General features: G+C 44.7%; 3 protein-coding genes across 3 annotated transcripts in view; 1 reads left to right on the top strand and 2 right to left on the bottom strand.

Moving 5' to 3' along the window:
• The window catches only part of nectin1b (nectin cell adhesion molecule 1b), a 152,306-nt gene extending 132,986 nt beyond the window's left edge, over positions 1 to 19,320 (bottom strand). The window contains exons 1-3 of the mRNA XM_055513803.1: positions 19,243 to 19,320; positions 18,556 to 18,636; positions 18,083 to 18,183 (exon numbers count right to left, since the gene is read on the bottom strand). The gene's annotated coding sequence lies outside the window, so the exon portion shown is untranslated. The remainder of the gene's footprint in view (positions 1 to 18,082; positions 18,184 to 18,555; positions 18,637 to 19,242) is intronic.
• Positions 19,321 to 19,907: 587 nt separating this feature from the next.
• On the top strand, positions 19,908 to 21,178 carry ttc36 (tetratricopeptide repeat domain 36). Its single transcript, XM_029172315.3, has 3 exons — positions 19,908 to 20,066; positions 20,291 to 20,479; positions 20,849 to 21,178. The coding sequence occupies exons 1-3, from the start codon at positions 19,961 to 19,963 to the stop codon at positions 21,109 to 21,111; spliced, it is 558 nt and encodes a 185-aa protein (XP_029028148.1). The 5' UTR covers positions 19,908 to 19,960; the 3' UTR covers positions 21,112 to 21,178.
• Positions 21,179 to 21,387: 209 nt separating this feature from the next.
• Positions 21,388 to 25,188, bottom strand: LOC114868582 (F-box only protein 40). The gene is made up of 4 exons (XM_029172314.3): positions 24,894 to 25,188; positions 24,766 to 24,794; positions 22,858 to 24,684; positions 21,388 to 21,721 (listed from the first exon to the last, which is right to left on the bottom strand). Exons 2-4 carry the CDS (start codon positions 24,766 to 24,768, stop codon positions 21,539 to 21,541), a joined length of 2,013 nt encoding a protein of 670 aa, XP_029028147.1. The 5' UTR covers positions 24,769 to 24,794; positions 24,894 to 25,188; the 3' UTR covers positions 21,388 to 21,538.
• Between the last annotated feature and the right edge of the window lie 211 nt (positions 25,189 to 25,399).

Genomic DNA, 25,399 nt, shown 5'->3' with positions numbered 1-25,399 from the left:
GGACAGTGCAATTCAGACTGTGAGTGGCTTCCTGGGGATAAGCAATGCACACAGGGTGGAACGGAGACAAGAAAACCTTCGTCCTTGGAAAACTGTAAGAGGCTCAAACAGAAGCTTCGCCTGTTTCATCAACAAGCATCGGTTTTTAGCTTTAATTATTAAAACCTCAATTTAACATCACATCTGAACACTTCAAGGCTTCAAAGCTCCAACACAGATTTCAAATTATTTGTACTGAAAAACAAAACTCAGCTAAGTGATAACGTTTGAACAAGCTGCAATGAAAACCTCCTGATTATATGAACTGCTTCACCGCTGCAGATAATCAATTCAAATGCTAAACATGTTCGCTACAGGATCCAAAGACGGCATCTCTGTGGGTGCCGAGAGGAGCCACAAATTGGCAGGAGGTGTCTTTATATAATTGCAGCTTGCTATAATAAACAACTGTCCATCACTGCACACAGGTTGCACTAGATCCTCTATAAGGATGTGTTAACGGCTCATTTGCATCCGTTCAAATTGCAGCAATTCAAAGGACGGCTGCTGAAACAACACAACGGTTCTTCCTCACTACAACTTATTTCCAACCCTGTAATTTCACCAAGGTAATCTTAAATCTTGAGCTGGAAGAATGCAGAGAAATGCTCTGAAGGTGCCGGGTCAAGGACTGCTTGGTAGAAGCAGAAATGATCAAGGACGCCTGGAGTTGTACAGACTTGGACACTATGTTCAGGCAGCTCCAGCTCATATTCTCGTGGAAGCTTTTACAGTTCATACTTTTCAAAGTGCTGATGAGCATCTCCTGCTTTCACGGTTACAAACAGCCTGGGATATTAAAATAAACAGCTCTATCCTAAAACTCAATTTACTGGATGCTGATGGGGGAAAAAGTCCCAACTGTGAAATAAACAAGCTCTCAGTCTGTCAGAGTGAGAGTCCAGTGGCATTTATAAACAGAGTCTGGATCCTCGTTTACTGGTTGGACAAGAAGGATTCTTCCCCACTCCCACTGCGGCGGGGTTTTATTAAATGTACATACATTACTTAGCATATATTAAAGGTCCAGCTAACTGACTGTAATTCAGTTTGGTATTCAGTAACACACGGCTAAAAATATGTAATATGACAATAAAAATATTGTACTTTATCCGTTTAATGTCAGCACATGTACATCAACTGGTACAAATATATATGTATAATAAATGTAATGTAATATTAAAAGTTCATGTAGAAAAACCAACTAAGACACATTTGCCCCTAGCAGAGCTCCGATATCAATGAGCCTTCTCCAGATTAATTTTCATGTCGGGCTTTTTCGCCTCTGTAATATTCAGCTGCAGCTGCTTTCTTCTCGCTCCGTGTTGAAATCACTTTGAACTTTTATTTTATGTGCCTTGTTTCTTCTCCTCGCCTTTCTTCACCTTTGGTTTACAGAGTGTGGGCTGCTCCACTGCAGCGCTCCCTCTAAGCTCATAGCATAAAAGCGGCCGACTACAGGCAAGTGGGGGTTTTGAATCTCTCTGTGGGACGCACACATCAGTGCATTCACTGCTGCTTTTAATGGTTAACACATTACTGATATTTTGGGAGCTACACAAAATAGCGGATTGCTGTATAGCTTCATGAGCTCGTCGTAAACAGCTGCGATGGTGATAATATACAACATCTTCTCAGTTTGTATACCTAGAAAAGATGCTGAAGCTAATTGGCTAATTTATCCTAATATTTTTATTTCTTATTAAAGAGTAATAGCCATCCAGTGCAGAGACCACTGAGTGAAGGAAACCCTGTAAACCGTGATGTATGAATAAAAAATGTAAAGGCACAGAGATGTGATAAAGGATGATTTACCATATGACCTAAGTAAAGGAGACGATGCCTCTGGAGCGTGTGACGGAGCTGCTGCTGCTTATGCTTTCCAGTCGTTGAGAAGATTGACCCCCAAACATGAGAGGACGCGTATGTAAACACAAATCACCAGTACAAAGAGGCAGCAGCGAACAGAGAGGCGCTGCCGTCTCATTGCGGTTAATGGTCCACTGAGCACAACGCAATTTCTCCTTTCTGCTCCTCTCAGATGTACCTGGCTGTTTTATTACCTAACCTGGATGTTGCTCAAGGACAAAAAAAATGGGATGTGGCAGGCGTTCAGGAGATGCTCAACTGTGACGCGCTCATCCGCCATTTGATGAATGTCAAATATTCAAGTAGAGGATGATGTAAAATAAAAGGAAAGACTCAGCCGGGTGCATCTGAAGACACCACTGTGGAAATCACTGAGCGGTGGTCAGACACGCCAAGAGGTCGGACCCCACCGAACCCTGTGGAGAAGGAGAGTGCTTTTACAATTGCTCTCACCTAAAGCTTTTTAATCAGAAACAGGGAGCAACACTAGATTAGCAACCTCCAGTACATGAAAGCACAAGTCAGACACACGCAACCTGCAGCACTCCGACAAAAAAACTCAATTAGCACGATACAGTCAGACTCGCGATGGTGCCGTTATTTAACTTTTAGATTAAAGCGTTTGGGAAAATCTGCGGATGTAGCAACTGTGTCGTTCTCCCAACCGCACTTCCTTGATCACATCCAGACATTAGAATCTGCCACACCGACACAATTGTCACAATGAGAGCCGACGGTGGCGAGAATGAAATAGATGAAAATTAGCAAAACATCCGAGAATGCGCTTTCATCATGGAAACACAGCTTTAATCTCAGCAAAGAGGATGTTTATGCTAGCGCTGCCTCCAACCACTTTTCGTCTTATTAGCTCGGATGGAAATATTTGAAGGCGAGATCTGAAAAAGGGCCCCTCACAGGAAGACGACAAAACAGCGCACATCAAAAGAAAGGGAGAGACTACTTATTTGACAAACCATCCAGGTAACAGCTTGATGCGGCTCCGAGTTCCCCAGAGAAAGCGTTTGCATATAAAGCGTACGCACTTTCAGACTTGGGTCGTAACCATTTAAAGAGTTTGTTCCGTCTCCAGACATCACGCATCGGTCCTGATGACAGGCGACCGCCGAGTCCTTCTGATTTGTGTAACATTTTGATGAATGCGCAGTCCTGCATTTGGTGAATGGTCTGAGGCGAGACGTTTCTGGATGGAGTCACAGGTGACAGGCTCTTACATCACAGGAAACGTGCAACTGCTCAGTGTATTTGAGCATTCAGACTTTTTCCTACAGACATTTACGACAGGTGAACATCATTCCAGTCATAAATCCAGATCCTTTGCATTTGTTCTTGTCAAAAGCTGCGTCACCCCCCCCCGGCAGCGGCAGCATATCACAGAATTTAATCTGGTCCACGCATTTGTCATTTTTAAATAAGAGTCACGCGTGCACATTGTGTGATGTTTTATGCAGCGTGCCAGGCTTTCAGGGTGCGGGGCTGCAGAGGAAAGTTAACATTCCCACACGAGGACACTCTCCTGCTCAAATTTGCAAATTCATCACACGAGCTCTGTGATAAGCTGCCTGAAAAATACATATATACGACTGAGATACTACAGGACCAATAATGGCTTCTTGGATTAGAAACTATAAAGTGAAAAAATGTATTTCAAATAACCTTTATCTTTCACTGTCAAAACCCAGACACAGTCAATCCTTTGAAGTGTAAAATTTCCCTTAGAGTGTAAACAACTCTCTCCCATCCATGACGTTTACCTCTCCTCTTTGTGCTCGCAATTTTCTACATGAATAAAGAAGCTGCTCCTTTCTCCCACTGGCTAGACCCTGACTCAAGTGCAATCTGTTATAATATCAACTCAAGCCCCCATTGGCAAGCATCATTAGCCTCCCCTCTTTCTTGCATATTTAGTTCTGGCACCATTCGTGTGGCAACAGACAACATTACAATTGATTCTCCACAGTGAGATGATTAATGCTGGAGTGCGATACTGCGCTTTACACTCAATTCGCTTCCTCTCATCGTCCCTGACGAATTTAAGACACAGCAAACACTGAATGATCGCTAAAAGGATCTTCTCTACTTTTTTCATTTGGACCGACCCAAATCTCCCTCTTGATTCTGTCACCTGCAGGTTCCCGTCTCTGGTTACTGCTTTTAAACGGCTTCACAGGACGTAAGGGCAGAAAGCGGCGACAGTGTGTAGAAATTAAATGCCTCCTCCTCTGCCAGGCAGCTTAGCATCCTGATACGGCTGCCACCGCGGCGGTGCACCTCACACTTCACTATAGGTGGGTAGGCTGGCTTAAGATTTCACACACATCCCTGTCATGAAAGATTGAGCATGTGGGAGTCATTGAAATGTATTCATGCTCGCAATGTAGAGGAAGCACGGGGCCACAGTAATGGTTGTCAGGGGCTGGTATGCCTCAGTGAGCTGAAGACGACATTTTCTGTCTCACTGGCTGCAGGGATGTTTGAGTTATATAACCCTGCATGAGGCCACAGATGAGAATGTCACATGTGAGCTCTAATAAAATGCTACAGTTAGTGTGTGTGTGTGTGTGTGCGCCGCAGAGCCTCACATACAGTAGCCAAAGTGATTAAATGAAACCTATGTGTTTGTGCAGGCTCTGTAAAAGTATAACGGTTTCATGCAGCAGCATGAGGCAGCACTTACTCCGCTTTCTCCATGTGAATATAAATCAATATGATGCAGCCTAAGATGAAAAGGAAACATTGTGTGTGTTTAGAAATGTTATAAAATTGTTGCAAATGGAAGCTTAAGTATGTTTTGACCTTGACGGGTCTATTTGAGAGCATAAAAGCCCATTTGAAGCTTGTTTTCTCCCTGGACCAGCGCAAACAGCCTTGTTTGATTACGAGTGTTCGAGGTTTCAGATAGCACCCAGTTCATAGAACAACACTGCTCAGGTTAGGGCGTCCTTCTCCGAGGCGCAACCGCTGTGGAAATGAGCCGAGTGCGTCTCTGCACACTCCAGTTACATTAATGAGGTAGAAAAAAAGTCAAACAATGTCAACGGGAAGTTTGTTGTGCAGAGCTGAAGAGCGGAAACGCTCAGCTCATCTCACCGAGGGACAGGCACATTATACATCAGGGTTTAGATTAATTCTTTGGCAAAGTAATTCTCCTCAAGAAGCTAATTGTCATTATCTGACAATATCCAGGGCTGGATTCCATTGTGCCAGTTATTTAATGAGACAATACACAGAGATATCCCAGCCGTGGTCCATTTTAAACACTGATTGCTGCAGCTGAGGATAATTCTATGGGTCTGTGAGATTGTCCTGATAGGCTCCATTAAAATCTGACCCCCCCCAAATATGCATCTACAGTATGTAGCAATGATAGAGTATAACATGTATAAAACAGGTGACTTTCTCTTATAACTGAGTCACAGACTAGTAAAAGAACAAAACTTCCTATAAACAGTACATGGGACATTAGATGTAGCGTTAATAATAATAATAGTGTTTTACCAAACCAGTATAAAGTGTAATCCACTAAATATAAGGGTGTGTTGTACCTGGGATGACAGGGTCACCATGCTGCAGACAAAACACCACATGCTTTGTTCCTGGGGGACAGAAAACAAAGAGCAGCACAGGTAACGTGCACTGGAAAGGGAATTCAGCTAAGCCACACTTCCTGCTGCCAGCAAGCAGAGGGCAGGAGTAATAAACCAGAGGAAAGTTTGGAAAATGGACTCCACCATTCATCAAGGCTGGTAAGTCTGCCAGATAATGTGACAGTAAAACCTGAAAAACAATATCGCTTATCTAAACTGAAAAACGGATCCAAGCAGAAATTTCTGGAAGTCACTGAAAACTCCGAGCCTGGTTTCCGCCCGTGGCTCCAACAGGCTCCTCTGTCGTTTATTTAAAATGAGCTCTCGCTTTGACCCAATGCTTTAAGTTTAGAAATGGCACAGTCCTAATGAAATAACAAGCTTCCTTTATGCAACCTAGAAACAAAACGGGCCCAATCGTCTTTGTTACTTAAATAATTGGATTTTGCAGGTTTAATCAGAGTTGAGGACAAACAGGCACATTGTCCATGTGATGCTGTTGATGGCACGAAACCAACGCATTCTTTTTTGTATGGATTTTAGAAGACACTTGTCAAAGTTTTATGGCTCATCTAGGCTAAAAATGGGATTTTAGTTACTGCTTCAAAGGCTTAAGAGATTTTGACTTCTAACTGAACTGAGGCTCATGTGGGGTTTGTCGACACATCTACTTTTCATAATCTCGAAATTGTTGCTGGAGAGCAGCTACTTCTCTCACAGTGACATAAAAGCGAACGGAGAGACCAGAGAATAAACGATTGTAATTTGTTTCTATCTGCTCAAAACCATAAAGTAATAAACCTGTTTAAATCCATTCAAATCTCTGCCTGTGTTTACTGGGGGTCTTGTTTACACTGCCTAATGCTGTTTGTCTGTTATTTTAGTTTCATGTCTTTGCACAAGCCTATTTGTGTGAAGCCTGCAGTGCTGTGAACCAGGCATCGTCTCAGGTATTCTGGTGCATATTAGTTGCTTCTGTATTACTCTGGTGCAAAGAGCCAATATTGCACAAGGCCCAACTGCAGCGTGATCCAAATCAGCGCAGTAATTGCAGGGGCTGAGGTCGCACTGATCCCACTCACGCCGACATTGTTCAGAAGACAGAGCAGAGATCAAATAAAAAGGACCAGACTGGCCCAGGAGTCCAGGAGTGCAAACAGCTAAAACTAAACCTATATCTGAGAGCAGAGCTGAAGTGAGATGTTTCCCTTGTGAAAAGGCCACAATATGAAATCCATTAGCTGCTGGACACATCCTTGACATGAAATGACTGGGTAACAAAGAGCCACAGTGCAGCCTAGAGGGCGTACAGGCTTTTAAAGCGTGGCATTGCATAATAAGCCCTCATAAAATAGAAATCACCTACTTCCTCAATCGGTTCTTCAAAATCCTCTTGGTAACTCTTAGTACCTGCACGTTTATGATGTTTATGGAAACCCTACAGTAAAATCCTAACACATCACAGCTTCACGGCTATTATGGGATGTAAACTGGGCATCCTTTTTGCATAATATCAACAATTAAGGGGTTATAAAATTAAATGTTTTATAAAATAATGATGCACAATGAACAACAAAACAATGAAAGTCTGCCCAAGTCTATTAAGTTAAGTCAAACTGATCCTTTGAGTTTAGGACATAACATTATAGCACATTCACCACTTGGGCGAAGTAGAAAAGATCTGCAGATCTAATTCAGAGCAAATGAAACTCTCCAAAAAATGTGAAGTCTAAAATGCAATGAGTTACTGGAGATTTCAGGCCTGGAACCCAAGATGTCTGCAAACTTTTCAACTGATGACTCCACCAAAGTGTCTAAACAAAGAGCTATCGATTCGTCGTCACTGTTCAAATGGATTTAAATCTTTAATTAGCCTGGTGGCATGTGGCCAAATGTAAATTAGACATCTGACTTGTGATTGTGTCAAGATGTTGATGAAAAGTTCCAACACTGGCTTCTGGCGGAAACAACATTGTCCATGGTGAAAATAAATCTGATTACCAAAATTGAATTATAGGCTGTGTGTCAGAGAGAGAGAGAGAGAGAGAGAGAGAGAGAGACAGAGAGAGAGAGAGAGAGAGAGCGAGCATCAGATTGAGGAGTGGAGGCCTGAATGCAATCTAATACACTAATGCAAATCTAATGCCACTAAAAGCAAAGTCCCTGCTTATGTTAGCTGTAATTTTTTAAGGTTTAAGCACAGGAAACACATTCGATCCACTCTGAGATTAAACGGCACCTGGCTGCTACGCTGCCTGTGTATCTTGGCTTGTTTGCCGCGTTGTTACTTCTGATTGGCTGAGTCGACTGAAGGATGTTAACCTGCGCATCTGAAAAGCCGCCCATGTGGCAGGAACGAGCAGAACAGTGACAAAAAACAGCTCCAGGCAACGATGAAAGAAAAACAAGAAGCTCCAAATGTCGTCCAGCATTTACAAGCGTCCAAAATGTCAGTGCATGTTTTATTTATTTCTGATAATTAGCATAAACAACATTTATACGGGATCATACATTAGATTCGTCCTACATTGTGAAGATGCCAACCCTGCACGGAGACAACACCTGTCCACAAACTGACAAGACGCTGCGGCTAAACGAATGTGACCAGACACACGATTCAAGCACTTGACCAGACTAAGTGTTGTTTTGACATGAAAACAACCAGACCCAGCCATTCAGCCCATTTAGTCAAACCCCAACTCTCAGAGGCTTAATAAATGTCCCTGCCAAGTCTCATAAATGGAGGATCAATTATAATTGATTTCACAGTCTGAAACATTTATTAAAGTGACACCCATTCATTCACGTGCTCACCTGTTTTGCCATCAGCCTCCGCTTGCAGTCGCTGGGAGGATGAGCCGATTCCTCAAAGTATCACTTTTAAATTTTCCTTACACTGAATTAATTGCTATAACCCCAAGGCAGATTCAATACATAAGGGGCAACACTTCATTCTTCACACTGGGCAGCTTCAAGGCGTCACTGTAATTCGCTAACTACACAATATGGAGCAATGGATGAGCAACAGGCAGACGAGAAATGGAATTTCCCCTTAGAGCAGAATAAATTAGCTCCGCGGTGTCACCTGCTGCCACGTTAGGTGACATCTCCTGCAGATGAAACCTGTCACTCAAAGGACTGGGACACCAGAGGTTATATCATTTAACCAGAAACACTGCCGATATGTTGGATGAGCCATTAATAAAAGGAGCCTGTTTTCTTAGAGCTTCTTAATTGTGTCCATTGCATCTAGTCAATAAATGAGGTCGTGCTGTGCATGCGGGTAGCAACGATGAGCTTAGACCATCTAAATCAGTGCTGGACGCAATATCTTTGATGGCTAGCTAGCTTACAAAACTGAATTAGTTATAAATAAAATGTCTTTAAAATCAAATTTCCTTAAACTTGATATTAGCAACTGCTTTTCAACTAAAAATTAATCAAAAAAATGGGTAACAAACCCAGCAAGATCATTATCTTTGCACTTGAATATCCATTAAAAGCATGAAAGACCACATCGTAGTCTTCTATCAATTAATGCCTCAGTAATGCTCGTCTGTGCTCCTGAGCTTCTTCATCTTGGAAACAGCGAAAGCGAAGCAACATAACATGTATTTCATTGATAACATGTATTTCATTGCAGAGTTCTAATGTGGATAGTATATTTGTATTTCCTAAATTGTGCCTGTAAAATACTTCCAAATTTTCCAAAACCACTATCTGCGTCTTGGAGTATTTATTTATTTTTTTTTTAAAACTGGTAGTTGGAAAGGAAATTCGATCGAGCTCAGCGAATGTTGACTTTAAAAGATAAAAGAATTCAGAATTTGTTGCTAAAACCCTTACTTTTTTCACAATTTCTAATATATAACCCATTACAATTACACAACACTAATTTTTGTAAATCTCTGGTAAAAATAAACATCTGCTCCCACATCCTGACACCTTGTATGAGCTTCCATACACACCACATACAGTATAATTGCTTCATACATAAACAATGTCCCTGTGAAGCAAATTCAAAGAGCAGCGACTACGCTCCAAAGATAAGCATGTTGCCAGAGATCGAAAACTGGGTTTTCTCATTATCTGAAAGTGAAGTAGAGCACAAGCTGATGCCTCACTGAATTTCAGTTCCCAGTTTTTTTGCACTTGACAGTGTACCGTTCTCTCCTCTGCACATGGCAAGTTATATTTTTCTCTTTCTCTATATCACCACACAGAGTACACAAGACAACTGTGAAACAGATGGTTATTTCTCCCAGAGGTTCGCTAACCTTTGAAAAGTGGACTTGTGACTGGAAGGACTATGGTTTGAATTCAGAAGCTGACTGGAGACTGAATAAGAAATTGTCTCTCCTTTCTCTATAACTGCTTCCCAGTGGCCTCCAGAAAAAAACAACAAACCTGCAATTCCACTGGTGGAGCAGCTCTCCGATTTGAACACATGCACGTAATTAGAAATCCAATCATCCTTGGTAATAAATGTGATTTAATAAACATTTCCTCAAATCTACATAATTGACGAAATAGTTTGTCAGAGCACTTGAGAGCATCCCTTAGCCTATTCAGCAAGAACCAAGACACGGCAAATTACTTGGTAAATGTTGGGAGAAAACTGTGGTCAATGATGACTGAATAGAACTACGTGGTTACGAGTTGGGTGGCGGTGGAGTTGGGTTTTGGCTCAGAAGCCACAGAGGTCTGTAGTAGTGGGTGGGTCACGAAATGGTTTTATTTTATTACACAATGACATCATTATTGTTTACAGAAACTTTTTGAATGTCAGCAAACCCCTAATTTAGCGTGTGCGTAAATTATTTTATCACAACAAGAGTGAAGGAGTTGGTTCCCAAAGTCATCAAGATCTATGAAATACAAAGTATGCAAACAAATGTGGATAAAAAAAATAAAACATCTTGCATCTATATGCACAGATATGAAGTGGTTATTGAATGAGTTACTGCACATCTACGGAAACTATTGCTGTATAGTTTTCATGCATACGTACAGAGACATAATCACCCGTCTCTATTTACTGAATTGCTGCTGAGCAGTAACACACTCCCCTGTACAGTTCACTGCTGTTACAGCTGTGCTAATCTACAAATATCAGACAGATATCACAGAGGTGTCATTCTGCTACTGGCCTCTGCCGTTATGATCGTCTCATTGTTGTAAGGTTGATCGTGTGGGACGCGGTGATGCTCTGTTGATTAATTAGAGCTGGACCTGGGTCAGTGGCTCCAACCGTTAGCTGGAACTGTGGTTCATTGCAAATAAATGTATTTATATGGGAGCTGTGAGTGGGCGGACAGCTGCAGAAAAACCTGAGCCAGAAGAAAACACTGCTGCCTCCAGGTATAAATGTGATGAGTCACCAAAGCAAGAGACCAGGAAATTTGCCATAAATGTTTTCCTTGTTGTTTTTATTAATACCTTGTTGACCTATATTAACTGATGCTGCCTCAGAGCTCGAAGACTACAACAAAGACCAGCCTGACTCTTGGGGATAAACCTGTGAAACAGTTAAATGCCAAAGTGAAGTAAAATAATCAAATTCAACACTGGCCAGACAGCGATGAAATGAAGTCTTGATGTTGTTGTATTGCTAAAGGCAGAAGAGAAGAATCATGTTTTATTCAGTCTCCACGCATGAACCTCGCTGAATCTCCTCCTGAATCCCCTGAAGTGGCCAGCAGCTGGTCTGACAAGCTCTGTCTTTGGGCTCCATCCTTTGGTCAATATGCATAACTGCATCAACAAACGTGCTTGTTGGCGCTTCGTACTCTATGGAACCTGAGCCTGGCGAGGATAAAGTGCAATAAACGGAATCTCTTTCACGGTTGCTACATTCTCATTTACGTTTCTGCACTTCTCGTGGGCTTTCTGACATTTCCACAGATGAGATGGAGAGTGAACAATATTTCTTTGTAATGGGAAGTTTCTCTATGCAAAACAATCTGAGATCCTTATACAGCCATTCTTAGCTCCTCAAAAAACTCAGAGTGACACATTAACCAAGCATTTTCGCAGCCGGTCAACTGCTTGACAAGAAGTAATCTACAAACTAGACAATATTGCGGCCGATTAGATCGCACACATCACTCCGAGCGACTTTTCATTTTCCAAATGAGTTGTCCCGCCTGCACAAATGATGTAGCCGCATGACACCAAGTGTTAAATAAGCTCTGGACCAAGGCTATCCATTCTACTTTGTGGCTGCACCGTAATGTCTACTCCACCATAAAAATCTTATTTTCTATCCAGTGCAGGTAAACGATCTCCAGAGATATTCATGTGCTCATTTAACTTTCTAATAGAGGACTTTAAAGACATGCAGATGGCTTCTCACAAAGACCAGATAGGCCTTCTCAAGTGCATCCTGGCATGAGAACAGTTGACACTAAAAAATGCATGAGAAATGTGATGGTAGACGGATGTGTGCTTTGCGGGGAATAAATGCAATTGGGGCAGCATTTCTGTTTTTGTCTTTCCCTGATGCTGCAGGCATGATGTAAAACCTGGTCCGGGAACAACTAATTATCCTGCTTGTAATTGATTATTTTATATTTCCACCTTTATTGGTAATGAACTGTAGCGAAATCTGAAGAATCTGTAGACTGGTTTGTATTAGAACTCTTTAAACTGACTTAAGTGAAGCCTTGGGATTTGGTAGAGAACGAAAACGATATATTATGAAGACACGTACTCGCCAAAACATATGCTGCCTCCTTGGAGAACTGCAAGGAGCTGCTTAGAAACCCAGACAGACACCAATTCAGAAATTCAACAGACAAATTGTACAGCCTCATAAATGGGGCACGAACACCACATAACGTGATCCAGCATGAAAATATATTGGCAAAACAAGAGGACCACATTGAGACAACATAAACAATGATCTGTGAATTATTTGATCATTCACTAACTTCCTGTTTTTTTTCCCCAAACACAAATTGTTATGAGGCTCCAGCTTGAGAAATTGCCTCCAACTATGATATGCTGGATAATTAGCTCCAGGTTTCACACAAGCACATCATCCGAGATCAATTTAACGACTTTTACAGGGCAGCGTTGCCAAAGAGTGTGTAGTTCTGGAGCCCAACACGTCCGTCTCGGTTGCTCAGAGGAAACTAAAGCCAAGAGCTGTGGGGACTGTGGTTCCCACCAGTGGGAGCAGACTGGTCTCCGCTCAGTCACCTTTAGATGCTTGGGCTCCATCAGCACTGGTAGAGGCTGGATGTGATGCGATGGCAGCAGCCTGGTGATCAGGTCATGAGTGGCTCTGATTCAGCCATGCTTTGGTAACAGTCAATGTTCAGCTCGATGGGAATCTGCATTTCAGAAATGAACTTCTAGCATTTGTGATGTTAAACATCATCAGACAACATTTGTCTGCATATCATATTGTCGTCTGTGGTTGTGACTTGATTACAGTAATTTGGGAGCAGCAGTGATGTGTTTTAAATTGTGGTTGTGTGGAAAGCTTTTATGTTTGAATTATAGATTGCACCTTTAAATTGTATGGTAACACTTAAATGATTGTGAGTAAAAGCGCAGCTGCAGTGTTATGAGACCACGCTCCCCACGCAGACACACACACACAAACACACACCATCCCTGCAAAGCCACAATCACATTTTACCCAGCATCTCCAGACCGCTCCCCCGGCCTGAAACGTACATTAGCCTGGGGAAATCTAGAGGATTGGCTTCTCTCACTCGTTTGAGCTCCGCTAAAGTTTCACTGTGTTGTTTTCAGAGAGGTGGCACAACACCTCTAACAAACAGGCTGTTCCACTTAAATCCTGCTGTTTTTGTCCAAGCAAACCATAAATCATCCATGCTTCATTATGACAGTTGCGGCTAAGGCCCATTACATTACTTAGGAAAACATTATAGTTACATGCTCACGTATCCTGTGCTAAAACTGCCGTTTGGTTTTATTTGTGTGGTTTCTCCTCGGTGCTTTCGCTGATGCAACAGCGTTAATCGTAGCCGGTCGGTTGCATGGACGGAGCGAGCACAGGCTGAAACCAGTTCACGTTTCTGCTGTCAAATTGTCAGAGGCACAAATCATCTGTTTCATTGCGGTTTTATGTCTTGTCCTGAACGCTGCTATAATGTCATCCAATCGCTTTCACTCCGTCTTTGTCTATTTAAGCCGAGACTGAACTTGTCTCGAATATAAACGAGACGTCTTTGGATCAATCAACTAATCGGGTAAATAATTGTGCTTTTACAGTAAATACTCTGTTGGTTTATACAATACTGCTTTGTCTCTCCAGAGCTTTTTTCCATGTACTGTACAGCATTTTTAAGCATGTAGTACCTGTGTTTGCGCTCATCTTCTGCCCACATACTCGTTAATAACATGGTTCAATATTATTTTTAAATGCAAGAGCAGCAGCAGCAAACCATCGAGGTCGGATCCATCTCCACAAAAAGATGCTGCGGTTTAAAGAAATAATCTGAAATTCCTACTGATCAAACCAAAAGGACAGTTTTCCACTGATCTACTGTCTATTTGTCCAAATCTGCCAGCCTGTTTACTGTATGTGGACTCTAATCCGTGATGTGGGAGCTCTTTGCTAAAACCCTGAAGTTTTGACCTTGAGCTAAACTGGATGACTTTCACAATAAAAGCTCTGAAGAGTTTCAACCCTAACTCGTCTTAATATCTGAAAATAAGTACATACAGTACATTACACATGTACAGTAAATGACCCAGTATCATTTTTCTTTTTAACTGTTGCACCACATCGAATGTTGTGTACTATGTTTGTGTGAACTGATTTATGAAAGGATAGAAATTGTTCTGCGATAGACAAGTACATCTGGGATTTGTCAAGTTATTTATAATAGATCTGCTGTTCAATTTGTTTGAGTAAGTAAATCTATGGCCCTACATGCGGCGTGTCTGAACTAATCTATACAGGGGAACCAAACATTATTACAAGTAAGAAACTGCATTAGGATTTATGATGACGGCTCCCACCACATGCAACAACCTGCCGTGGGAGAAGTCGGTGGCGCCCGACAGCCTTGTCACATTCAGCTGGACTGAACCAAAGCTAAACAGGGCATGTGCCCATTCTATAATGGGGGGGTAGTAAGTAGCAAACATAAATTGAAAATCTGCAAATTAGTTTCCGGTGAACTGTTGCCGTTATGCTGCCATCAACTGTACAAAGGAAATGACGACTAATACAGCAGCTTGTGGGAAGTCGAGCATTAGAGGAAAAGCTCCATCTACATTTGACATTCTGACATTCTCTCCACGTGCACGTCGTGAGCGAGAGGAAGCTGTATTCGTCTAATATGGTGCAACATGAAAAATTCCCCCCGTTTAAATAAAAAGATCACATTGTTTATTTGCCTAAACTCTGGCACCTCTGCAGTTATTCCCCGTCTCCCCTCGGAGCGGATTACTTTGTTTTAATCCAGCTCAGAATGCCCCCGCGCAGCACGCGGCAGCACCTCGCCATAATAACAGGCCAGGTATCAGCACAAGGGCCCTGTTTACCTCCACGGGGCAGAGGGATTAGGAGCGCGGGCTTTGATGTCAGATTTACAGACAGCGGTGGACCACATCTGCAGCCTTTCAGGGTGATGATCACGTCCAAGTCAATCACTTTAAGAGCAGATGAAAAGCAGGGAAAGAAAAGGCAACGTGTAGAGGATGAACTGCTTTTAATTTGATTAATTTCGTTACACTGAGTGAATCTACAGTCAAAGGAGTTCCATTCTGAACTAAACAGAGGGAAGAAGACACAAACATAGTGCTGCCTCATTCAATACAAGACGTTTCATAATTTATACCCTGTTCTGGAAGTCAGAGCTAATGTCCTTGTAAAGACAATAAAAGGAAGATGTGTTCCCATTCTTTATGCTGCCGTCACGTTTTACAGCACTACTGCCACTAAGGGTCAGTGTTTCTTGATTATCTACTAATTTTCCTCCTGGCCTGAGGCACAAGCCGTTCTACACTGCGCGCTCCTGGTTCTGGAGTCTGTAAACACTGTCAATGTGTTGTGCTATTGATATAATCAGGCTGAGTGTTGCTGATGCAGTGACATTTGCAGTAATAGAAGACTGATAATCCACACACAATTGCTTCTCCACTTTTTCACTGTAGGGGAAGCCACGGGGGACACACTGTGCCTCTGTGGAAAATCTGCTTCTTACCAAGTGGCCGTGACCCCGATAGCCGGGCCCTCGCTCTTTAACTCGTATTACCCGCTGGAAAATGGGAGTTCTGCAGGATCAAAACGTCTGTGCTGACTCGGGGAATAGGGAGCAGACAGAAAGAAAAGCAGCAAGAGCTCTCTCAAGTGGTTAAAGGAGGAAACATCTCCTTGTCCAGTTATCACAAAACCCTCCTTTAATCCTTTGGGATTTATCATTCAGAGCGTCTAAGGTTTTTTTAATAGCCCGTTTAAAAAACTGCAGTGATTTGTCGTGATCAGATTTTCCTCTTACGGCTAAATTAGATCTCGTAATGGCTGTGAAACACAAAGCTGCAGAGCGCTACACATTCAACTGAAATGCTTAATGCCTTCACCGTAATTCAAGCAAGTGTGATTAAGTCCCATAAATATGTGTCAAGGTGAGTCTCACACCTGAGCCGTTTTAAATTGGATGATAATTTATTGACACAGATTTAATTTAAAATTTTCTACAAAGGCTAAATAATTTGTGGTCAGTGTTAAATCATCAGATCAACAATAGCTCTGATAATTCATTATTTACTTAGGTCATGATTCTGCTAATTATAATTTTGGTCATAAATCAAGTTAACGTTGTTTCTTCTTTCCTATTCAGTTATATTTTATGTGCAATAAACAACACATTAGTGGTTATGGCTCCAGTCTAACAGTCACAGTATCTCTGAGGATCAGGCTTATTACTCAGTGAGTAGTTCCTTGTCTCACTTTGACCATCTCATTAAATATATACAGTACGAACATGTAGGGGAAGGATATGGTTTCTCTCTATAACTTGTGAGGTTCACTGAATGTCTCTGTACACGGCAGCTGTTATCAGAAAGAAAAGTTCTTCCATGTGACAGACTGTCCTCTCATTTACAATAATTCTAGAAAATAAGCACATTCCACATAAAAGCTGTATCTTGGCCGTACAGTACATTTCACTAAATAAATATGCTTCAGCTCTTTCAAAACTCTATTATCAGCATGTAAGGGCTTCACAACAACTGTATTATGGGATGAGTTATTTGCCACTATTAAGAACGTGTGAATGAAAACTAGCGACTTTTAGTTGCATATATCCATAGGGCTTCACCAGAGCCTTTGCAAAGCCTGATATTATGCACAGTAAATCTCCACACACAGAAACTCACAACTTGAATACTGAAAAGCCTCCTCCTTCTGAATTTCCATTAAATTAACATTACACAAGTTCCAACAACAACACTAAAATGAGGAGTTTAACCATAAGAAAATTAAACAAAATATTATTTTATTTGGAACCGACGACACAGAAAATTAAGCTATAAATCCCACTGGATAATAAATGGTAAATCCTTTCTGAACTGCTTATTGTTTCAGCAACTATACAGTACAAGATCTGCTGCGTCCTGTTAAAAAGTCCCATGAGCCTGCACCTCCACCAGCGCTCTCTTGTTCCAGATCACTGCTGCCTGTAATTGGAAACAACTGAGAAAGGCTTTGAGCTGGAACCATTTCCATCTTTGTGACTCACTCACACGTTTGCTGGAGTTAGTTCTAATTCAATGAGAAATATGACAAGCCAAAGTGTTTCTATGTTCCATCAATCTCACCAGCATTCATATCACTCCACCTACTACTGGTTTCCCTTGTGACGCTACCTGTTGTTCTCCACCAGTGTTGGCTGCCATTTGTTACATGCAACACTTGTTATTTTCTGTTTTAAAACTACCTGGAAATCCCTGAGGAGAAAAACACTGTGCAATTTACCACTACACTCCGTCGTGGGAACAAACTCATTCCGTATGATTCTGGGTTCTCATTTTTTTTCATTTTGTGTCCACATTAACAAAAACACCCTTTGCCAAACTGTGATTGCAAGTCATAATTTCCTCAAATTAAACAAAACACTGATTTCAAACCAAAGCAAGTGTGGATTAAACAGCTGGTGGGCGAAAGTATACTGTAACAGTACGTGTCTTCACATGCACTGGTTTTCTGTGAATTGTAATTAGAACAGCGTTGCATACTGCAACCTGCAACCCATTGTGCATCAGGGGCAGCGATTTGTTTTGGTTTCAAAGCAATTAAAGTATGAGATACTTGAACCACATCAACACAATGAACCCAAAGGATGTTTTAAAAGGTTGAAGCATTTAATTTGAATGATGAAGGCCTGTCGACATGATGTACTTAATAAAATAGGACTTCAATTACCAGACAGAAGCAGAAATCTGAACACAAAAAAATGTAAATTTCCTAAAGATGCTTTTTTAATTTGTGGTAAACGTGGCTTTTCCAGAGCCATTTCCAAAGATCTGTAGCTGTAATCCCGGTTTGAAAACGTCGGCTACATTCAGCTCACACATGGACTCACCTCTTCTGCCATCATTTATGTACCTCACAGAGGCACGGTGCTCACAGGAACAGGAACAATGGGATTCTGAGTGGAGGTCTGGGTCGACTTAATCCGAGACGCTGCAAAATGAAATGATGAAACGCTGTTTCATGCTCCACAAGTCAGAATCACAAAGCTCACAGACTGTTCACATGCTTTCAGCAATGAATTCTACCATGTCTGATGAGTGTATAAACACATCTGGGATTTTATGTGACCTCTTATTTAAATGATGATTATGATAATATACTGCGGTACCCACATGTTCCTATTTACTGCATGCAGTGAAAGATTAGAGGAACACAGTGGCGCTTTCATTAAAGCGTTTACACACAATCAGTGAGTGCTACAGAGCTCTACACTCAGCACCAGGTTATCTTGGCCATACTAATACTACTTAATACTATCACACTGGGTCACATTACGCACGGTTGATGGATTGCATGACTTACCATTAGAAGAGCGTCTTTGAAGTGAGGTCATCAAAGTGCTTAAAGCTCAGGGCCAGCGGTGTTGCTTCATCTCAATGTCTCCTGTAATAGAATCAATTTTAAACAGTGAGCCAATAAGCAGTATATTAAGACCAGTGATAATGAGAATGACAGTAATTGCCTCCATAGAGTTTAACTGATCCGGAGGAGGCAACAGATTAAAACCTGCTGCTGATCATCACCCTGAGACTGAAATATGGCCATTTTCTCAGTGGTTTCTACATTTACGCCTCCACTTCACTACAGTATGTACAGTAGCAAGTTGCTGCTGGCCAAGTTCCTCCAGCTTCACCCATTCTTGCTCCATCCGTCATTTTTATCTCATCTAATGCTGTGGAAGCCCAATACAAGTAAAAGTGCTTCAATACATTTTACTACCAGCAAATTGCTTTTCAGCAAATTGAGTCTTCTCACTGCAAAGCCGATATCGATTATGACACACACTAATATGCTACCAACCTAAAAAAACGCTGTAAACTGCGTCCTGTTAGGAAATTTAGATTAGAGTCAAGCTAACGCTAATTAGCTTAGCCAGCTCGCTCCATTACTTCAGACTTCACGCTGGCGCTGCTGCAGGTCCACATCAATAACATTCCTGCCAAACTCCTTAAAAGAGGCATTGGGGAATAATTCTAAACCTAAACTCACCAGAGTGGGCAGTGGAGCTCCGATACAAGACTTCAGGGAATCCGGTGGGCGTCAGGTGTGACGCTAATTAGTGTCTCATTAGACTAATGAGCAGCGACAGCAGCGCCTCCCGTGGCCACGCGCGGTACTGCACAAACACTGTATGTGTCAGATGGACAGTAGTTGACAATGTGAAGGTCGGATGTAGGTTGTCTTTGACTGGTTACTAAGGTTTCAAGCTTCTGATTAAGAGGTGACAGATAAAATATTACAAGAACAAGCATCCTATAATATGTGAATGTCCACTGTAGATTACAGTGAAGCTTTTAGTTTATGTAAGAAAACAATGTATGGCAGTTTACTATTAATTAATGTTTCTCCCCCTTAAAACATAATTGAAAATATACCCTGGACGTATAAACGTATTTTCACGGTGCAGCATGAGTGAAGCTTTTCCCTATTTCTCCGTTAGAATCTCTCTGTTCTCTCTGCGGCCTTTGACAAGAACCAACATCAGCTCAGCACAATGCGTTTATCCCTCGCCTGCATTTCTGAGCAAACCAAACACAGATGTGCTCAGATCTCAAAGTCCACCTCCTCCTCCACCCCCTTCTGTCATTGGCTGCAGGAGACGGCGAGGGACGGGGGAGGCCGACGCTCCCACCCAGCTCTAATTTAGGTGTCATGATTTAGCTTTTGTGCCATATTTCTCACTTCCTCTGCGTGAGGACTGTGTGAGATGGCCTGTGAACATGACAGAGCGGTTCTCCGGGCTATATTCAACCCCACCACCCCCTTCGGAGACGTCCCTGCTCTGAACCAGGAGGAAGAATTAATTGATGATGGTGAGAGTGAGCGGATTGATGTGTCTTCACATATCCTGTCAAACCTTTTCCTGTTTATCATTTTATAGCATATTAAATTTATTTTAATTCACCTCTCTCCTGGACTAAAATCATGACATTTTAATCCACGCTGAGTCCTTGGTGACATTTCTCTGTTTCCCGCGCCTCGGAAGCTGCCAATCGAACGTGAGCGCTTTTTCTGCCTGTTTATCTCGCTCTTCCAGACAGCGGCTTTGACACCGACCTGCTGAAGCAGGTGAAGGAGCTGGAGACGCGCGGCGTCTCGGCGGCGGAGGCCGGGGATCTGTGCGCTGCACTTCAACTGTTCAGCCAGGCAGTTCAGATGCTGCCTGAGCGCGCCTCGGCCTATAACAACCGGGCGCAGGCCCTGCGGCTGCAGGGGAACACAGCAGGTACATGCCACAGATGCAATAATAGGCTGCTCCACAGGCAGCGCGCCGTGTCCACACGTCAGGCGCCGGGGCTGAGGTCAGCGTGACACCGTGTCAGAGCTTTGTCTGTCTGATGCTCTTTGTCAGCAGTGTTACTGTACACGCTCTGAGTTAGCGTCTCCCACCTGCTGCCTGTCACGGCGGTGGCAGGGCTGCAGAGGCGGCAGCTTGACATTTAATAATTCATCCTACCCGCTTTCCTGAGATGCTGCGAGGTTCAACTGTGGGCGCAAATATAATACAAAGTGCATGACGTGTTGTGTAATATTTTTATTTTGGAATTCCAAATTGCATTACATTGAATCCAGCGCGGGATGGATGTTCTCTCAGGGGCGCTGGCGGACCTGAACCGAGCCGTGTCTCTGAGCAGCGGCGCCGGGCGCAGCGGCTGCCAGGCTCTGGTGCAGAGGGGCCTTCTCCTCAGATTAGCGAGCCAGGATGAAGAGGCCAGAGCAGACTTCGAGAAAGCAGCGGCCATGGGAAGTGAATTCGCTCGCCAGCAGGCTGTGGCTCTGAACCCATACGCCGCCCTCTGCAACACAATGCTGTCAGCCGTGATCAACAAGCTCCGCAACCCTGAGGTGCCTCAGTAAACATTTCACCCTGTGTCTGTTTTTGTTACTAAAGTCTGTGGTCAATAAAAGATGCAATAGTTCCTAATGGCGTTTTGAACAAACACAATCATATTTTTCTTAACAAAATGTATATAAATGTGTGCAATTGTCATTATGAGCAAGATGTAACTCCACCTTTATCCACTAGGTGTCACTCATGTCACATCAGTCAACACCCTCCGCTTCCTCCATTTCTTGTTTATATCAGTGCTTTCACTGCAGCATTGCAATAAGATGAAGAACAACACTAACACAGGGAGTCACCGCAAACTCATCTGCATTAAAACACAGCATAACTGCTCCACTGTGCAACAAGCAGCACATTCTACTCGACGCCGTAGCTGCATGCGTCACATCTGAGTGGTTCCTGACATGGCGTTGCAGGGGCTGCGCTCCCCGCTGAGCTCTACTCCCTGTGCTCGGCTCCGCCGACTTTGTCTCTGGCCTCTCGCAGGCAGGCTAGGAGCACGGGCTCAGTGCGATCCTGGCGCTGATAGAAGGCGCATGTTTTCAGGTGATTTGACATGGACGGCGCAGCGCTGAAGCTCCATCTGTCCACGGGGGAAAACAGCGAGCTGAACTCCCAGACCTGTAAAACAGACAGAGAGCTGATGGAGGTGTGGGAGGCTGCTTTCACAGCATCTATCCACTCTGCTCCTGCTACGAGGCTATAAATGTATTTTTAATATCCAAGGCATCTAGACCTCAGAGTATTTTTATCACGTGTACGACTGAGATGTTATTTATGTGCCGAGCCATTAAGAATTTATTCAAATCGTGCCCCCGATTGGAGCAAATACGCAGCTGTCTCGCGGTCTTATCAGCATCCAGTCCCTCCATGAGTAATCACATACAGTATCTGACTTAGGGCAGTGCTGTTTACTGGGTCTATTCCACATCACTGACATCACCATCGTGCTATTTGTCCCATGATCACTGCAGCGCAGACGAGGGCAAAGTAAAAATACACACTCGCTGTACGGGATGAATTTGTACTGTGTTTATCTTTTATCAGCTTTTATCAGAGGGGTTTTACGCCTCGTGTGAAGGTGATGGACTCTTGGATGCACTCGTCTACAGAACCTCACAACCAAGACAAGTGGTGATGATTGATTCTCATAGTCAGGTCTTCTTATTCCAGGCAGCTGAGGATGTCAGAAAGGCTCAGACCACGGGGCGTCACTGAGGCCTGAGGGTCTAAGGTCCGGCTTAGTGCTCCTGACCTTAATGTGACATCCCCCAACTCACATTTGTCCCAACATCTTCTAAAACGTCAGGTCTGGACCCTAATGCACTCTGGTTTGTTTGAAAAGTTTCCAAACCAGAGACGGAAACTGTGTTTGGATTCCGACCATCGCGGTGCCGGACTCCGCATGCAGCCGGCCTCTGATAGGAACACAGACAAAGGCCACAGAGGCTCCAGCGGCTGCTTCAGAGAGGAGCCATTAACTGCTGCCAACACGGTAGTGATTCACTTTGTGATATTGTTAGAGAGGACTGTTGAGAGTCTGGAGACTGTTTACAATCCAGCAGCTGTCGCGCTGTATGAATGACTGAAATTTCCCAGTGACAGTAAACAGAATGATGTCAGATAATAACGGGGAACTGGAGCAGGACTTTGGCCTGTGCTGCCGTTCCCTTCACATGAACAAGATCAAAAGAATCAAATAGCAGGATTGAATCTTCCTTTGAAGCCTCAAATACTTGATGTATTTCTATACATACTTTCTTTCGACATCTCCAGGAGCTGCCCCCGTGCGAATACGTCTTCTTCTCCCATTTCAGGGACACCATCCCTCTCTCCTGCAGCAGTGTGGCACAAACATCCCTCATGAGACGCGACACCTGCGACAGCTGCGATAATGTGAAGCTGTCGAGGTGCGCGGCGATGCGCTGAAGGATCTCCAGGGGCATGGCGGAGAGGGCCGGTGGGCCGGATGGGGAAGCCGGGTCGGCACCGGCGCCGGCACCAGCAGCAGTCGGGCCGGACGCTGCAGAGACGTGCGGCTGGAGCACGAAGCAGCACCCGCTCTGGCAGAACCTCACCGGGCCCTGGTGCCCGGCGGGCCGGAGCCTGGTCTGGCTGAAGGTGCAGCCCAGATAGGCCAGAGGGCAGCGCTGCTGCAGCCAGCCGCTCACGCAGGACTGCACGTCGCAGTGCACGTTCCTGAAGTGGCGGCGGAACTCGTCGCGGCGGAAGAAGCGGCCGCACACGCGGCTGAACGCCGAGCTGCTCCGGTTGTGCCTCCTGGTGACGGGCTCCTCCTCCACGCGCACGTGCAGCCCGCGGGGCTCGCCGGCGAGCACGTCGGCGAGGCTGGCGTCCGCCCTGAACGGGGCGGAGGCGAAGCTGTAGGTCTGGGTCCCCTCGCTCACGTAGAGCCCGTCGATGCCGGCGCTCTCCGACACCGCGTGTCCCCGCGCCTCCTTCTCCAGGCAGCACAGCAGCGCGGCCCGGACCTCCTGGCACGCCCGGGGAGCCTCCACCGGCGCGCCCAGGTCGGCCGTGTCCACGCTCTGGTGCCGGACCTGGGGTTTGCGGGCCGGGTCCTTCAGGTGGTTCCGCTTGGCCCGGTAGCTGGTGGGCACGTTGAAGGAGCGGACGCTCCGGACCTCGATGGGCTCCAGGTTCCCGTAGACGAAGTCCTTTTCCCGCGGGGTGCAGGCGGCCAGCTGGCCGAAGTCGATCAGCATGGCGCCGTTGTGCACCAGGTACATGTTGTACTCGGCGATGTTGACCTCTTTGCCCAGACGCTCCAGAACCCCGTCCTGCCAGGGGGCCAGGCCCGTGGCACCGGAAGAGGCGGGAGCCGGGTCTTGGCTGGGATGTGACCTTCCTGCCTCCCTCTGACCGTTCCGCGTCCTCACTTCTCTTTCTCTTCCTTCTTCTTCTCTCTCACTCAGATTCCTGACCGTCTGTTTGCATCCTTCCATCTCCTTTGCAAATATCTTCTCCCACGCGCTGTATTTGCTGACGCCCTCCACGTCGCGGCTCGCCACCAAAGCGCCCCTCTGTTCTTGGTCCTCTACACTCCGGCAACCATTTGCTGCACCTTCGCCGCCCTCTGAAGAGCAACCTGCTTCTTCCTCAGGATCCTCCATCACCAGCTCGGGGAAAACGTCCTTCATCTTGATGGATCGAAACAGCAGCTCCTGGTCCCTGAGAGCCAGAGCGACGTCGAGGTGCGGCTCAGCCTGAGAGCTTTCCACGACGTTCCTGTAGAAGCTCTGATCCGCTTCGGAAACGGGCCAGCGGTTCCACTCCTGGGAGCAGCACACCACGCTGGCCGGACAGACCCGGAGGTGCGGGGCCAGCCGGTGGCGCGGCAGGCGGAGGGGACAGCCGTAGTGGGCGTTGAGGCAGGGCGCCGTCTCCAGGGGACACAGGTGCCGGTGCTCCTCCTCTTTGCACACGTGGAACGCGGCGCCGCAGTGCTTCCGACACCTGATGACCGCGCAGGAGACGGAGACGTGGACCGGGACCTGGCAGTGCGCGTTGTAGCACCCGTCGCAGTGCTCGTGACGCCCCGCTGGCTTATTCCTGGTCCTCACCTCCAAAGAGAAAAGCTGCGTTGAAATCCTGCTGCAAACACTCCGGTTGGAGAATGTCAAAGATTCTGGAAATGCACTCACCATTGTTGCTTATGGACAGAAGACTCCGACTGTGTGAGAGAGGTTTGATGGGAGAAACGTGGATAAACGCCCGTTATTGTATTATACAGTATTGACAGCAGCACAGTGGAATCAGTGCAACTTCTCACCCTTTGTTCCTCGGGGCCGTCACCTTGTGTCGGCCGGCACCTCTGAATAACCTCTGCACTGTGTCTGGCCATTATAAATAGACAGACAGACCGGCCAGTGGGACGGGGCCTATTGTCACACAGCCATTAGGATTCAAGGTCGGGTTACAGCCTGTGGCTCAGCGGACGAGGGGGGGGGGCGTCAACAGCAGATAACCTGTGCTCTCTGCACTTTAAGTGCTGATGTGAAGCATTAACATCCCAACGTGTGACTGGATGAGGATCCGCCGTCACTCATTTCCACCAACTATGAGGAGACTCTGCATTTCAACGTGTTCAGAACACATTGAGCTGTTTGTGTGTCTTCATTTCCAAATGATAAAATAACTGATTAACAGATGTTCAGGGCTTAACTATCTTCTAAAAGATGAGCGAGTCTGATTAGCAAATGCATTTTAATACGGATTCTTAAGCGTGAGTGATCATTTACTGCTTCGTCCTGATCACTGGCCTCCACTAGATGTCAG

The sequence above is a fragment of the Betta splendens genome, chromosome 13 (genome assembly GCF_900634795.4).
Source record: "Betta splendens chromosome 13, fBetSpl5.4, whole genome shotgun sequence".
NCBI lineage: Eukaryota > Metazoa > Chordata > Actinopteri > Anabantiformes > Osphronemidae > Betta > Betta splendens.
Note: the sequence above shows the minus strand (reverse complement) of the source record. Positions and strands in the feature narration are given on the sequence as shown.